Source organism: Macaca mulatta, chromosome 12 (genome assembly GCF_049350105.2).
Source record: "Macaca mulatta isolate MMU2019108-1 chromosome 12, T2T-MMU8v2.0, whole genome shotgun sequence".
NCBI lineage: Eukaryota > Metazoa > Chordata > Mammalia > Primates > Cercopithecidae > Macaca > Macaca mulatta.
The window spans coordinates 77,918,781-77,932,066 of record NC_133417.1 but is presented as its reverse complement, the minus strand read 5'-3'; the positions used below and the strand labels follow the sequence as shown (position 1 = coordinate 77,932,066).

General features: G+C 42.1%; 1 protein-coding gene across 5 annotated transcripts in view; it reads right to left on the bottom strand.

Moving 5' to 3' along the window:
- RAPGEF4 (Rap guanine nucleotide exchange factor 4) overlaps positions 1-13,286 on the bottom strand; it is a 308,971-nt gene that overhangs the window by 18,470 nt on the left and 277,215 nt on the right. For all 5 annotated transcript variants that reach the window (XM_015110377.3, XM_077957208.1, XM_077957209.1 and 2 more), the window contains 5 exons: positions 12,965-13,062; positions 7,478-7,603; positions 6,915-7,093; positions 3,936-4,026; positions 214-264 (listed from right to left, as the gene is read on the bottom strand). In XM_015110377.3, coding sequence (XP_014965863.1) covers positions 214-264; positions 3,936-4,026; positions 6,915-7,093; positions 7,478-7,603; positions 12,965-13,062 — 545 coding nt within the window. The remainder of the gene's footprint in view (positions 1-213; positions 265-3,935; positions 4,027-6,914; positions 7,094-7,477; positions 7,604-12,964; positions 13,063-13,286) is intronic.

The following is a 13,286-nucleotide window of genomic DNA, read 5'->3' as shown; positions in this document are numbered from 1 at the left end:
CCTTATGCGGGACATAAGTCCTCTTTAAGTTAGTTCCTGAGGGTGCCATTCATTAGTCAGACATGCTTGTTTTAGCAGCACTAAAAGGGATCATAAACTTCTTAAAGTCATACAAGGACAGATAAAATTTCCGAAATGAGAACTTCAATTCAGCTAATCAGAAATTGGATTAATGTAGACAGTGAACAGAATAAAGAAGCCACTGTCACTTACCATTAAACTTTCAAACTCCGCATAGAACTTCTTGAACTTGCTTGGCAGTTTCTGTTAATGAAATGAAAATGCCACACGCATATGTCAGATTCAATATCTAGATATGTATCATGGGTTACCATTTCTAGGGGAAATATATTTCTATGGGCTCTTAATCAAACATCTCTGAGACAGGCCAGACTGTAATCTGTCCTGTCATTTGAGAATAATCTTCCAGAACATAGAGAACTTGCCTTTTAAACGTCTTTAACCTAATTGAACCAAAAGTAACTGTGAATGCTTTGGAGTTACTGCTTTTATAATGTTTTCTGAACTGGATGATTTATAAAGAGGACTGCATTCCCCAGACTATAAGAGGTCTGAATATACCTCCCCCCACACTTTTTAAAACTCTCTGATTCCCACAATCAGGAATTTAGATTACAGAATATTAGCAATAAAAGAGCTTATGAAACTATCTCTTGCAACCCTCCTCCTCCCTTACAAGGCAAACAACATGAGAATAAGAATTTTTATTCGTTTTGTTTACTGACATTTTTCTCAGTGCCTAAAAAAGTACTGGGTACATAGTACTCCCTAAATATTCATTTGAATAGATTAAGCCTGTGTTTTACAGATGGAAAAAATTAAGTCTCACAGTTTCAATGACTAGCCCAGAGTCACACAGCTGCTTCTCATTAGAGCCTGTAATTCACATCCCCTGCCTCCTTTTCTGCTGTCTCGTCTCTCACATGTGCCATGCTTTTCTACACGAGCATTTATTTCTCCCACATGCCTTCCTATAGTACAAAATTGGACAGTTCTATCAATTTACTGATTTCTCATGTTTTTATTTTGGCAAATGATTCAACACCACTTACTGCACCCATATATCTACACCAATAGATGAATACTGAATCATCTTGCAATTTATTGGTTCCTACTTTACTTAGTTACTGAGTTTTCAGTAAAGCCGAACCTTTCACTTCTCTCTTCTGACAAGGCCAAGCCAAGATAGAGCTACGTGATATGTTTCCCGTCCCAGGACTAGGAACTCATCAACCAACCCCTGCGCCTCAGAGACTCCTGGGTCATCTGGGAGGAGGCTTTGAACAGCAAAGCCTACCTTCAACAGTTGATTCACCAATTGGGCCTCTGCAATCCACAGATCGGCTCTTCTTGGCTCTTTCTCTTTCCTATCTCAGTTTGTCATATTTCCATTTAAACATCTGTAAAACTCTGATATTTGTTTCTAAAAACTAGTCTCCTGTATATCCTCCAAACTTATTTTTCTGGCATTTCAAGTTATGGTTCAGGAAAACCTGATGTCCTCACTTAGAGGGGACTATTCAGATGGCTGAAAGCTGGGATGGGCATCAGAGGATGCCAGGATCTCACCCCACACAGTGTATCCAGATCTCCAAGTTATGCAAAAACATGGACTTACTGAATATAGTCCATTTAAAAAATTAAGAGTGGATTATGTTTTTGGCTAGACCTCTGTCATCTGTTCTCTTTCTTTACTTAGCTTTCTTTTAGGTCAAAGACAGTAGGGCACAGGGTAATAAAAAAAAAATGTTTCTTTCATTTTCAATACTATTATGTATCCACCCCCCGTGCTTCTAGAGCAGAGTTTTCAGTAGGGCCATGCTGCCAATCCAGGAGGTATTTGGTAATGTGTGCAGGCACTTTTTTTTTTTGTCACAGCCGGGGTGGTGCGTGGTAAGAGGTGCTTCCGGCATGTGCTGGGGAGAGGCCAGGGATGCTGCTAATTGTCCTACAACACAGAAGACATCTCCACGACCAAAAGCTGTCCTGCTCCAGATGTCACCAGGGCTGAGGCTGAGAGACTGTGTGTGCTCTAGGTAATTCTCATTTGCTTCATCTCAGCTTGGTCTTCCTGCTCAGTTTTGAGCCCTTCCCTTTATTGTGTGCTCTGGCTTTCTTTTCTATTTTGTTCCTTGGCTGTTCCACACGTATCCCCTAGTTCCGTGAGGCCAGGCGCCATTTCTCGCACTGCTTGCGTGGTCACTGTGGTACTCAATGGAGTTGCATGGGAGGCTTTTGGGAGGTTTTCTCAGCAAGTGCAGGTATATAAACTAGAATCAAAGGTGCTTAGGAATGAAATCTCCCCTACAGAATTATATAATTATACTTCACCTTAAAAAATAAAGGCTTATAAATGATGAAAGGATAATTTCCTCTTCGCAGCAACATTCAGTGCTGAAAACAGAAGCTCATAGACTCACAGAACTCCTATCCCTAGTGAAGCCGAAGGACTGGCCAGTTAGCTATCTCCTTTTGCTGCTTGCACCCTCTTCAGCAGCCTCCTATTTTTTTCTTTAGACTGGGAAAGGGGGTTCAGAGAGTGTTTCTCGCATGCTTTGTTCTTACTGTCTGGCTGCTGACCTGTGGTACCCACACCTGGCCTCCTTGGACCCTTCGAGGCTTTACGGTTTTTGAAAATGTTCCCAACCAACTCATTTGGACTCTGTGGCAGGGGGATTAGAGGCTGGAAGCTGACTGGGGAAGGCACACTCTTTGCAGGAGGACCCTAGGTCTCCAGCGATCCCAAGAACCTTGGGCTATAAAATGAGGGAGCTGCAGTATGGCTTTGTGCTTAGATCTCTTGGCAGCACGAGCTCCGTCCTTTTACTAGCTGGAAGATGATATAGCTGCGTGGCACGCAGGCCTCACCAATTCCCTCATTCCTATATTCAGGGGATGAGCTGCTGTGTGCTGCATCTGCCTGGAATTTTAAGAGAAACCCAAGACAGAAGGACTTGTGAGGACCTGCTCTACAAACAATGGAAACATTTAGGAGGGACGGGAAAAGAAAATCGTTGCAAGAGGGACATGGGGAAGAAAATAATTTCAGAAAAGCATTCAGAGATGCAAACAGCTGCCTTTAAGCAGCATTGCAAGTTGGGTCTCTAATATATACTCCTTGCCCTCTTTCTGTGTCCCACTTACACACACTTTTTTATTTTTAGCATGAGTCTATTTCTGTATGTATGTTCTATTAGAGATTAGTATTTCTTCAACTATATGCCACGTGTAAGAGGTCAAGCACATTTTGAGTACAAAGCTAATAATAAATGAAGATGTTTTCTAGCTTGAATACCCAACTCTCGACAAACCACTCATTATATTTGCTACAGAAACTCACAACACACCTGCCTCACTTTTGCCCCAAACTGAGTATTAGCCAATTGTTGCTCCTCTCCGCGGAGAGGAGTCTGCCAGGTGGTGAGGAGACACTTAGTACTCAACTGCTGCAAACAGTTGGCTTCCTGGCTCTTCCTTCCATAAGCAAAATGAGTACTTGGATAAAAATGGATCTTCTGTCCTCTTTCAATTAAAGATAAGATTTATGGCAAAAGCAACAAGCAGACATTTCAGAGAACAATAGAATCTATGAGCAAAACTTATGAAGTCATTCCAAGTAATGTGGGTCCTTCATGTTATACTTAGGAACTGGACTTATTTTTATTTACATTGTGTATATCAAGAAGCAGACATCTCCTCGTCTCCCCCACTCTCCATACACAAAAGGACAATATCTTTTAAAAATTCTCCCTCTGAGGCAACTGGAAAAAGGAGACAGGTCACCTCCCTCCAAGTATCCCACCTTTCCCATTGTTATACTAGTGTGAGTGATATTTCTATTAAAAAGCTCACTGGTGAGCCTGTGTTTTTATTCCTAAGGCAAAAGTCACAGCTGGATCCCAGCTGAAGCTTACCTCCCACGTTAGTGCCAAGCGGCTCACAGCAACGTTACTTAGTCCCATGACGATGGCAAAAAAGGAATTCAGATTTTTATACTCCTTACAGCTGAAACACAAGAGATGTGTGTTTGAGTAAAATGTTACTTCTGAGTGAGATAAAAAAAAATTAGAGTTCTGTTTTTCTGATAGTCATTAATATTTGTCAGGACTCATTTACGAGAACAGGCAATGATAGATTTAATGCACTGTAAAAGTTCCACTTGGGTGACCAGGTTCTGCTGTTTGATTTCTCACTGTGGTTTTAGAAAGCTGGAAGACGTTGGCCATTGAGGTTTGGGATTTGAGAAGGAATTTAAAGACACCTACCCTAGGGGTTGTTATTATAATCCCAAACTTGCTAAAAGCCTTGTTGGACCTAGAGGGAAATATCTCATGGGGAAAGAAAAAAGGTGAGATGTCCTTGGAGATTTCTAGACCTTCAGCCTGAAGGTGGATACCCTCCTCTGGCAGCTTGAGAGGGCACTAAGGGAGTCTCACGGCTGCAGCCACCATGGCTTCTACCTGCCATGCAAATGCTTCTAGTTTGTTGAAAAATATCAACTTACAAGGTGTGGTCTCTATAGGCTGGGCACTTAATCTCAAGGAATTTTAAAGCTGAGAAGTAACCTAAACAACTGACCAAAAAATAACCTTTTCTGTGTTTTACTGACATCAATGAAGCTGATCATTTTGAATCTGTACTTATGCCATTATTAGCTTTTATGAAGATATGTTTGGGAATGAGACATGTGGAAAAAAACAGAAATTCTTATTAGAATGATGATGTTTAACACAGGTACTTGGTTTAATTTTTTAGAAAAAGGAATCCCAAACTTCTTCATACCAGGTCCCTGAAAAGGGAAAGAATTCATTTTGCAATAAGCATCAATCCTTCACCCTGAATCAACATGGTTACTGAAACTGACTATATCATAATGAAATCCTGTTTGGATTAACATTTTTGAAAAAGATTAAATTGTTGCATTTGCTACCCATTGCAAAGGTAGCAAAGAGTAATTCTTAAATTGTCTGTGTGGAGAGGGAGAACATATTTCAGACAAGCTAGTGTGTATGCTTCCACTGGTGTGCTGGGACAATGGGTCTGAGTTCAGGGGCTGAAGGTTATTTAGAAGACACCTGGGTTAAAGGCAGGTGTACGATGGCATCTATGTGTTTGTCTTTGTCTCATTATGTGATCTTGAAAGAATAAATGCAGGGCTGTAGACCTGCCTTTCTAGTCACTGCCTTGTTATCAGCTAACTTTGTCACCCTATGTAAGTCATGAAATGTCTCTATGTCTCAGTCTCCGCCAATGTAAACAGAGGAATAATAACATCTGCTTCCACCAACTTCACACAGCTCTGGGTAGGCAAAGAGCTTCAACCAAATATGTTGAAGTTCTCTAAAAATATCAAGTAAAACAGATGCTACTGTCACGAGGTTTCAACCTCATTCTTGTAGATCTTGGATTTAAAAAGTCTGCAGTCTTCTTCAGCTGGACTGTGTAAACAGCTTCTCCTATAGGACAGTAAACTTAGCACAGGGCTTAATAATGGTTAAATAACATAAACTAATGTATACTGAAGGCCAAGTCCACCTACTCGTTCACATAAACAGAAGGGAGGGGGATAAGAAAAGCAAAAACTTAAAAAAAAAAAAAAAAAAGTCCTGGGTATTCCGAAAGGCTCACCCATGTTGTCTCTGTAAAATAACAGGATCAGGCCCCAAAAGCTTTTCTGGCTTCCCACATTTGTGTGCAGATTGCCTCTCTCTTCTTGTTGCATTGGACACTGCCAGGCTAAGGTGAAGAGAGAGAATGTGCTTCTTCTAACGGGAAAGCACATCTTGTCATAGTTTCCATAATCAGCTCATTCCAAATACGTCAAGGCATTTGTCCCATTTGCCATAAGGCTGTTCAGGCTACCAGGGAAAGTGGCTATATTCTGAACCAGAAATTCATAGGCACCGTTTTACCAAACCTTTCTTAAAATAGCCAGCTTTGCCATATTAACAGCAGCTTTTGAATCCAAGGGATTTGGTATTCTATTGAACCCTCAAGTTGTTGGCAAATAATTTCAGGCATCTGGCAAACTGATATCTATAAAATGTCAAGCAGCCTTTACTTCTTTGTTTAGCCCAGGAAATCAAACTCCATGTTTGATTTTGGGTCAAGAAAATTGTCTAGCTGGGGTCACTTATGCTCTCAGCCTTCCTGTGTGCTAGAGCTCCCTGCATTTAGAAAGGAAAGAAGTCTCACAGCCATAGGCCACATTTAGCATTTTATTTTTAGCACTGTGGTGATACCAAAAACATGGAAGTAAACAGGAGGTTGTCAGGCATATCTAAATAGCAGGAGAAGATTAAATTCATGTCAGGGAGAACTCTAACTGGCCCCTGCAGTAAAAAAATTGTTTCCCATGAAGTGCTGTTTAATAGAATATTTATAAGATGTAAGCTTCTTTTTCTGATGTTTACAGTGATGATTTTCATGTACCAGGTTAGCTTGCATGCATTTTACCGATTTAATTCTGGCTGGGCTGGATGTGCTGCTGTTCATGCATGCTGCACTGCCCTCTACTGATGAGAATGTGTCATGCTGGACACTGACTTCAAGATCCTTTTCAACTGAACTTTCGAAGTTTAAGGGAACTTTGTTTACGGAAGGAATCTTTAAACTAAAGGAGGCAAAACCGTCTGAGAAGAAAGCAAAGAGTAAAGAGAGGTCACAACTTCGACTCCAGCATCAGTGCTGTAAGAAGTTAATTCATCTATTGATGTTAAATGCTACAAAATCTAGAAGAGATCCATTACAAGAGTTCGGTTATTCCTAAGACCCTGTGTTTGGCCCTCTAGCAATTCCTAGATCCTGCTTTTCTTTTTAAGGTGTAGTCTAAGAAGACAAAATGAAAACACAGCTCAACATTTTTTTTCTCTTTCCAAGCTAAATATACTTACTGGGCTGCTATCTTAATAAATTTTTTTAATAGCTGAACACGCTTGCTTAGCTGAGAACAAAGGCAGATCTCAGTGACGACCCAAAACTGAATTTCATTAAATCTCCTCAGGAACAAATCCAAGTTTGCTGTGGTCTTTTTAAAATTATGCCTTCCAAATGTGTGATAGATTAGCTCCAGCTAGAAAAGAAAGGAAAACAATTTCGCTTATTTGTTTTTAAATCAAAACACCAGCTAGGTTTCTCTATTTGTCAAGACAGTGTTTTACTGGTCAGCAAATGTGAATTCAATCAGATTTGAAAGGCTTCCATGAGGCTTGTTAAATATATAAATATAAACTAGGTTTTACTGGCTTAATATACACAGGAAGACATGGCATACTGTAAAGATTTTTCTTTAATACTCAAAGGCTTTATAGCAGGCTTTATTTATAAACTCAGTATGCAAAAGAATTGTCATGTGGTTTCCATATTGTAGCACATATTAGCACTTACAAACTAAGCAATGCCAGCAGCCTTTATCCTTGCTATCTGAGCTCCTAACACATCTGATCCTGCATCTTACCTCATGCACGCAGTTGAAGAGTTCCCAATCATAAATTGTCATCTGGTATGCTAAATCTTTGGAGCTCATCAGTTCAAAAGTTCCCACTGTTCCAATAGTTGGGCCTTCCTGTTCTGGTAAGGGAGTCTATGAATAATAATGCAAAAATATATCAGAAACTCAACACAGACAAGTATTTAGCACTGAAAGCTTTTAGGAGTTTCTGAGGGGAAAGGATTCTGGAGATGGATGCTTTCAGGAATATCTGGAAACTCTGATGAGAGATGCCTCTGGTCGCAACGCTAGTTGCTTCAGTGTCATCTGTATAGTCACCAATCATCATTATCATCAATTCCACTGACCGAAAAATGTGAACCGCGGCAAATAAGATTCAGTGAAGAGTGACCTGCGGAGGTTCTCTTCTCTTCCACTCGGGCCTGGGAGGTCCCTGGAAACTCTTCTTTTCCCTGGTAAAAATGGAAGAAGTCCTGGGAGACTTTTTTCTCCTATTTCCCACTGAAGCTGCTGTAAAGCAGGTAATGGCATGGCAGTTGGGGACGTTCATCCACAGTGCTACTTCCGACTGCCGGTGGCCATGGTAACACTGCTGCCTCTCCATCTCTTGGGATACACTGCCTGGGGTCATGAGGGGATGGAAAGCTCTGTGAACTGAGGTTACATATGATATCCGATTCCTCTACTCTTGGGCAGATGTTGAGCTGAGGATGTTATTCGCATGGTCATGGTGTTTGGGGCTAGACATTAGAAAACCAAACTCTGCTACTTTCTGGAAGACCCCTCACTAAAAGTTTCCATCTGACTTGCTTATCTCAGTTTTATTTTATGAGAAATGATCTAAAGTGTTTTTACTTAGGAAGATGAATGAGACGCATATATGGGAAGTGCATGTATAATGCAATAGATTTATATCTAAATAGGCAACATATACATTACAAAGTTCCAAAAGTCACAAAAGTGCCTGGCACAGTGGCTCACGCCCGTAATCCCAGCACTTTGGGAGGCCAAGGTAGGTGGATCACGTGAGGTCAGTAGTTCAAGACCAGCCTGGCCAACATGGTGAAACCCTGTCTCTACTAAAAATACAAAAATTAGCTGGGCGTGGTGGCATGTACCTGTAGTGCCAGTTACTCGAGAGGCTGAGGTAGAAGAATTGCTTAAACCGAGGAAGTGAGGCTGCAGTGAGCCGAGATAGTGCTACTGCACTCCAGTTTGGACTACAGAGTAAGACTCCATCTCCAAAAAATAAAAAATAAATAAAATAAAATAAAAAATAAAAACAAAATGATGCTAACTATACTTAGATACTATCCATGTCAGAAGTCCTAATATTATACAAGATCCATCATCATTTTCATCATCACTGTACTCTACAAATGCCCACTGCATTCTGGGCACTAGAGAAATTACATGTTCTGCGGGTAGATGGTTCTTGCATTTGGAAGTTTACAGTCTAGGAGAGGACCAACCAAGCTTACAGTTGAAGGGAATCAACCCTGTCTGGCCCATACAGCTCTCCACACAGACAGCATCTGCTGCTGGTCCTTATCTGCATGTATAAAGAGACAGAAGCAACAACACAGGTGACACCCAGGTACAGAGATAAACAGGAGGAGAACATGAATGGATTTTTTGGAAGTTATTGGATATTTGGAATGAATGTGTAGTCTGAACAGGATCTTGAAGAAGCTGGGCTTTAAAAGATGAAGGAGACAAGCTCGGGCAGGTCAGAATAGCAAGGTTTTCCCTGAGCATCCAGGATGGTCCCTTGGGGTGAAAGGATGGCGACAAGGGCATGAAGGTGGGGAAGCTGTCATGAAACTTGCTTGGCAGGAGCAGAGAGCACAGGGAGTCCCCATGGACAGCGTGAACAGTTAGTAGCACGTCTTCATGTACCAGATTAGGACGTTGTGTTTTGTAATAGACTAGATAATAGACCAGGTGAGTGTCAGCTATAGAGAGCAAGTGACTGTGAATATAAACCCTACTCTAACTGCATAGACTTGGATTGATTCCCTAATCTCTTGAGTGTCTGTTTCCAGCTCTGGTAAATGGGTCATGATACCTATCCCTAGGCTTGTTAAGAGAACTGGATAGGAATGATTTCAGTGAATCACGTAAATACAGTGCCTGGCACAAAGGAGGTCCTCTCCCCCAAATCAGTTCACTTTCTAGAAGTGCTGCAGCAATACAAATACACAGAAAAGTGTGATCAGTGCAATACCTGGATGTAGGAGCTAAATACTGTTGCTCCCAATTTACTCTATGCAGGGGACAGGGGACAGGGAAGAAAAGTGATTCCAAAGTTTTAAATCTTAGGGAACAAACCAAAGCTGATGGGCAAGAAGCATATGGAAGCAAATGAGGAGACTGATTTCAATCAGGGTAGGTCCCAGGTAAAAAAGGCTGGGGAAGCTTATACATTTTAGGAGTTAGGACTGCCTCTCAGAGGATCAAACTGGCCCTGCATGTTCTTCCTTCCCTCCTGCAGCTGCTGTGAACACAGCGCCTCTGCTGCTCTGTGGAGCTGCCCCTCCTACGTTATTCCTGCTGTTCGCTCTCTCCTCAGGATTGGAGATTCCCAGTCCACCTCGCTCCTTCTTCTCCTTGAGGCTTTATAACTTTACATAAGGTGGATAAGTTTACCTAACAACACAGGGAAGAACCTAATATTAAGAAATATGCAAAGTTCTTTTAGTCGTGGATGCTGGTCTATCACTCCTGCATCCCTTTTGAGAGCAACAGAAAGCTCTGTTGAGCCTCAACTTTTCTTTCAGTGGGCAGGGCTCACCAAGTCTCCCTCCCGGCAAAGGGCAGGTTGACCCCTTCCTTGAGCCAAGGAAGAGGCAATCTGAGCAGCAAAAGGTGCTTCTCTCGTAGAAGTGGGGAATGTAAATGCTCACCCTGGACCCCAGGGAAGTGTCTCCTTGGGCCATTTTCTTGTACACAGCTCTGTGGAAATGTCCTACAGATAAGGCACAGCAGAGCTTATGTGGGGCCTGCATTGCCCAGACAGATCTGAAAGCTGCCTACATACAGACACAGAACTCCCGTGCATTTTCTCCCCACGGTTTTTGAGCCATGATTTTTTTGCTAAGGCTGGAGAGGGGTAATTGGGAGAACAGCATTGTTATCCTCCCATTTTCCAGATGAGGAAACTAAGACATAAAAGGGATGTGCAGATTGTCAGTGACAAGGAGATGGCTAAGGTGAGCCACCCAGAGCATCTTCCTTTCCTCGTGCTCCCACACCCTCTGTGTCTAGCTCTGCTGTGGCACTTGTTACGCTGCATCCTCACTGATCACATGCTGGGGTCCCTCACTACACTGTTTGTTCACTGAGGTCCAAGGACCATGATGGATTTGTCTTCAAGACCATTTCAGAGCCAGAACCATCTACAACACCTGCGATGATGTGGCAGGTACTAAGTAAAAGTCTCAGGAACCAGTGAATGGATAAAAGTAGAATCACATTACAGTACAATGGAGTTTTATAGGAATTTGCTCTGTACTGACATTTATACTTAAATAAAATGTGAAGAGAGTAAAGTTTCAGAATCTGAACCCTTAACCCGAGGCTGACTTGCCAGCACTCTACTAATTCTATTGTAGACCACGCAATGTAAGACTAAGATCGAACACTAAGACTTGGTCTATTCCAGGCTGCTTGTGTTAGTCTCATCTCTCTGGCTTGGGCGTAACTGCAGTAAAGATAGAGGCTCTGGGTTTAGTGTCTCACAGAAGCCAGCACAGCCCCAGGTGCAGAGCAGACCCTGCAGAGGCATGTGTGGGTGGATCAGAGAGTGTGGCCAACATTCTCTACCGCAGGGTCATCCTCTGTGCGACTCCTCTTCAATGGGCTGTCCTGAAAGGGAATCTTTAGAAAGCCAGAGAAGGAGCTCCCTGTCCACAGTTATGTGAGGCAGGTAAGGTTTGGCCACTCACAGCACAATGAATGGCAGAGCGGTGATAGGGAAGAAGTTCATGCCCAGGGTACTCAATGCAGAGAACATTTCTTCCAACGAAAGAGGCCGTAAAACAGAGGACAAGCAAGGACTAAGAACTTGGAAGGCTGCAGGACTGTGTGCCAACAAACAGAGGTTTAGAAAGTTAGTATCAGACACCACAGGGAGCTGAAGACAGTCCACACTCCCTGTCTCTCCATGTCATCTGGCACTGCGGCCAAGAACCTGCTGGCAAGAGAGTCCCCAGCACCCGTGCAGTAACAGGTCACATAGCACCTTTGAAGGGGCTGCAGCGGGTCTGGCTTTTTAGGGCTTTGCTTTCCAGGAGAGGGCAGCACGACTCATTTATGACACTTTTTTTTTTTCAATCCCTCAGTATTGAGAAATATTTATTTAGAAAGCTATGAGTGTAGATGACTGGAAAAAATATACGGAAAAGGCTGGGGGCAGACTCAGATCTTATAAGGCTGGTGGTTGAGGAAAGGTGAGTGTGCTTATGGGCTGTGATGGATGAGGGATTAGCAGGAAAACTAATGCCACATTTGCTAAGTTCCTCTCCAGGTGAATTCAAAATATGGTAAAAATCCACCTATCCTCACTGGAGTGTACAAAATGGTACTCTTTAAAACAAAAAATCAGGATTATGATGAGCCCAAAACAACCTCTAAAAAGTCCAAGGAAGAGAATCTTGATACTTATAAGAGCTGATCTGATTAATCTTGAAACCTACTCATGCATCCCTTTTGTAAACTCTCTCTCTAAAATTGGATGTGGTTTACCTCTAGCCCTTGTCTTGTGCCTTCCTTAAAGGAGAAACCCCGTGTATCCAAAGACTGAAGAAACCAGTTTCTCTACCCTCTGAATTGGCCCTCTAGGCTTTCTAAGATATGTTACTAGCTACTCACCTCCATACCAAATTTTGGTAGGATAAATAGAAATGGACAATACCACCTGCTTAAAAGAGAGCAGGCTACTCCGTTATTAGTATGGGCCTATTAGTCCTTTCTTCACAGAAAGATCTGTCTGTATGCTGGGTAACAAGCGTTTCTGGAGACTTAGGGAAGGGTCTGGCCTCTGGCATTTTCTGCATAAGGTAGAGAAAGTGCTTTCAGGGAACAGCATTTCTCTTAGACCAGATGGTGGCTTTGCCATAATGCAAAGGAGCCTGATAAATAGTGATATCTTGCTTTAGAAAAATTATTTCCATCCTGGTATAAGTATTCAGATTCTTAACATTAGTATTTAAACTGGGGACATACCAATGAGGCAAATTACAACAAAGAGTTCTGAAAGCTGAATTATGCCCTAATAGTGGTGCTACTTGGCTAATTTCCACAAAAGAAAATCAAAAGCCCTGAGCATCTCAGATGAACACCTGAGGTTTACCTAATATAGACTACAGAAAAAGAAAAAGCTAAGTACCATTCAAGATTTTTTAGCCACTGGGTTCAGTGTGACTGCAAAATTAGGCTCCAGACAAGTTTTTCTGATTGCAATGCTGCTCTAAGCAGGCCATCCACACCTACCAGTGAATCGAATTGCTCTCGCGGGCAAGCAAACAGGCGTCCATTAATGGTGAGCGTCGTAAATACTGAAACATCATTAGGTTTGAGCACCACCTTTTCTGTGAACATAAAAAGCATGAGATTGCCTATTAAATACATCTGAGATTTGCTGCACTGCCCTAATCACACCAACAAATTGCCAGCTTGGTGAATTACTGGGACACGCAGAGCGACTGCATAAAATAGAGTACTGAAGGGATCCACGGAATAAAAAAGACAGCATTCATGCAGCCCTGTGCCACTCACGATGCCATCAGAAATGGCCACAAAACAGGAATAGAGA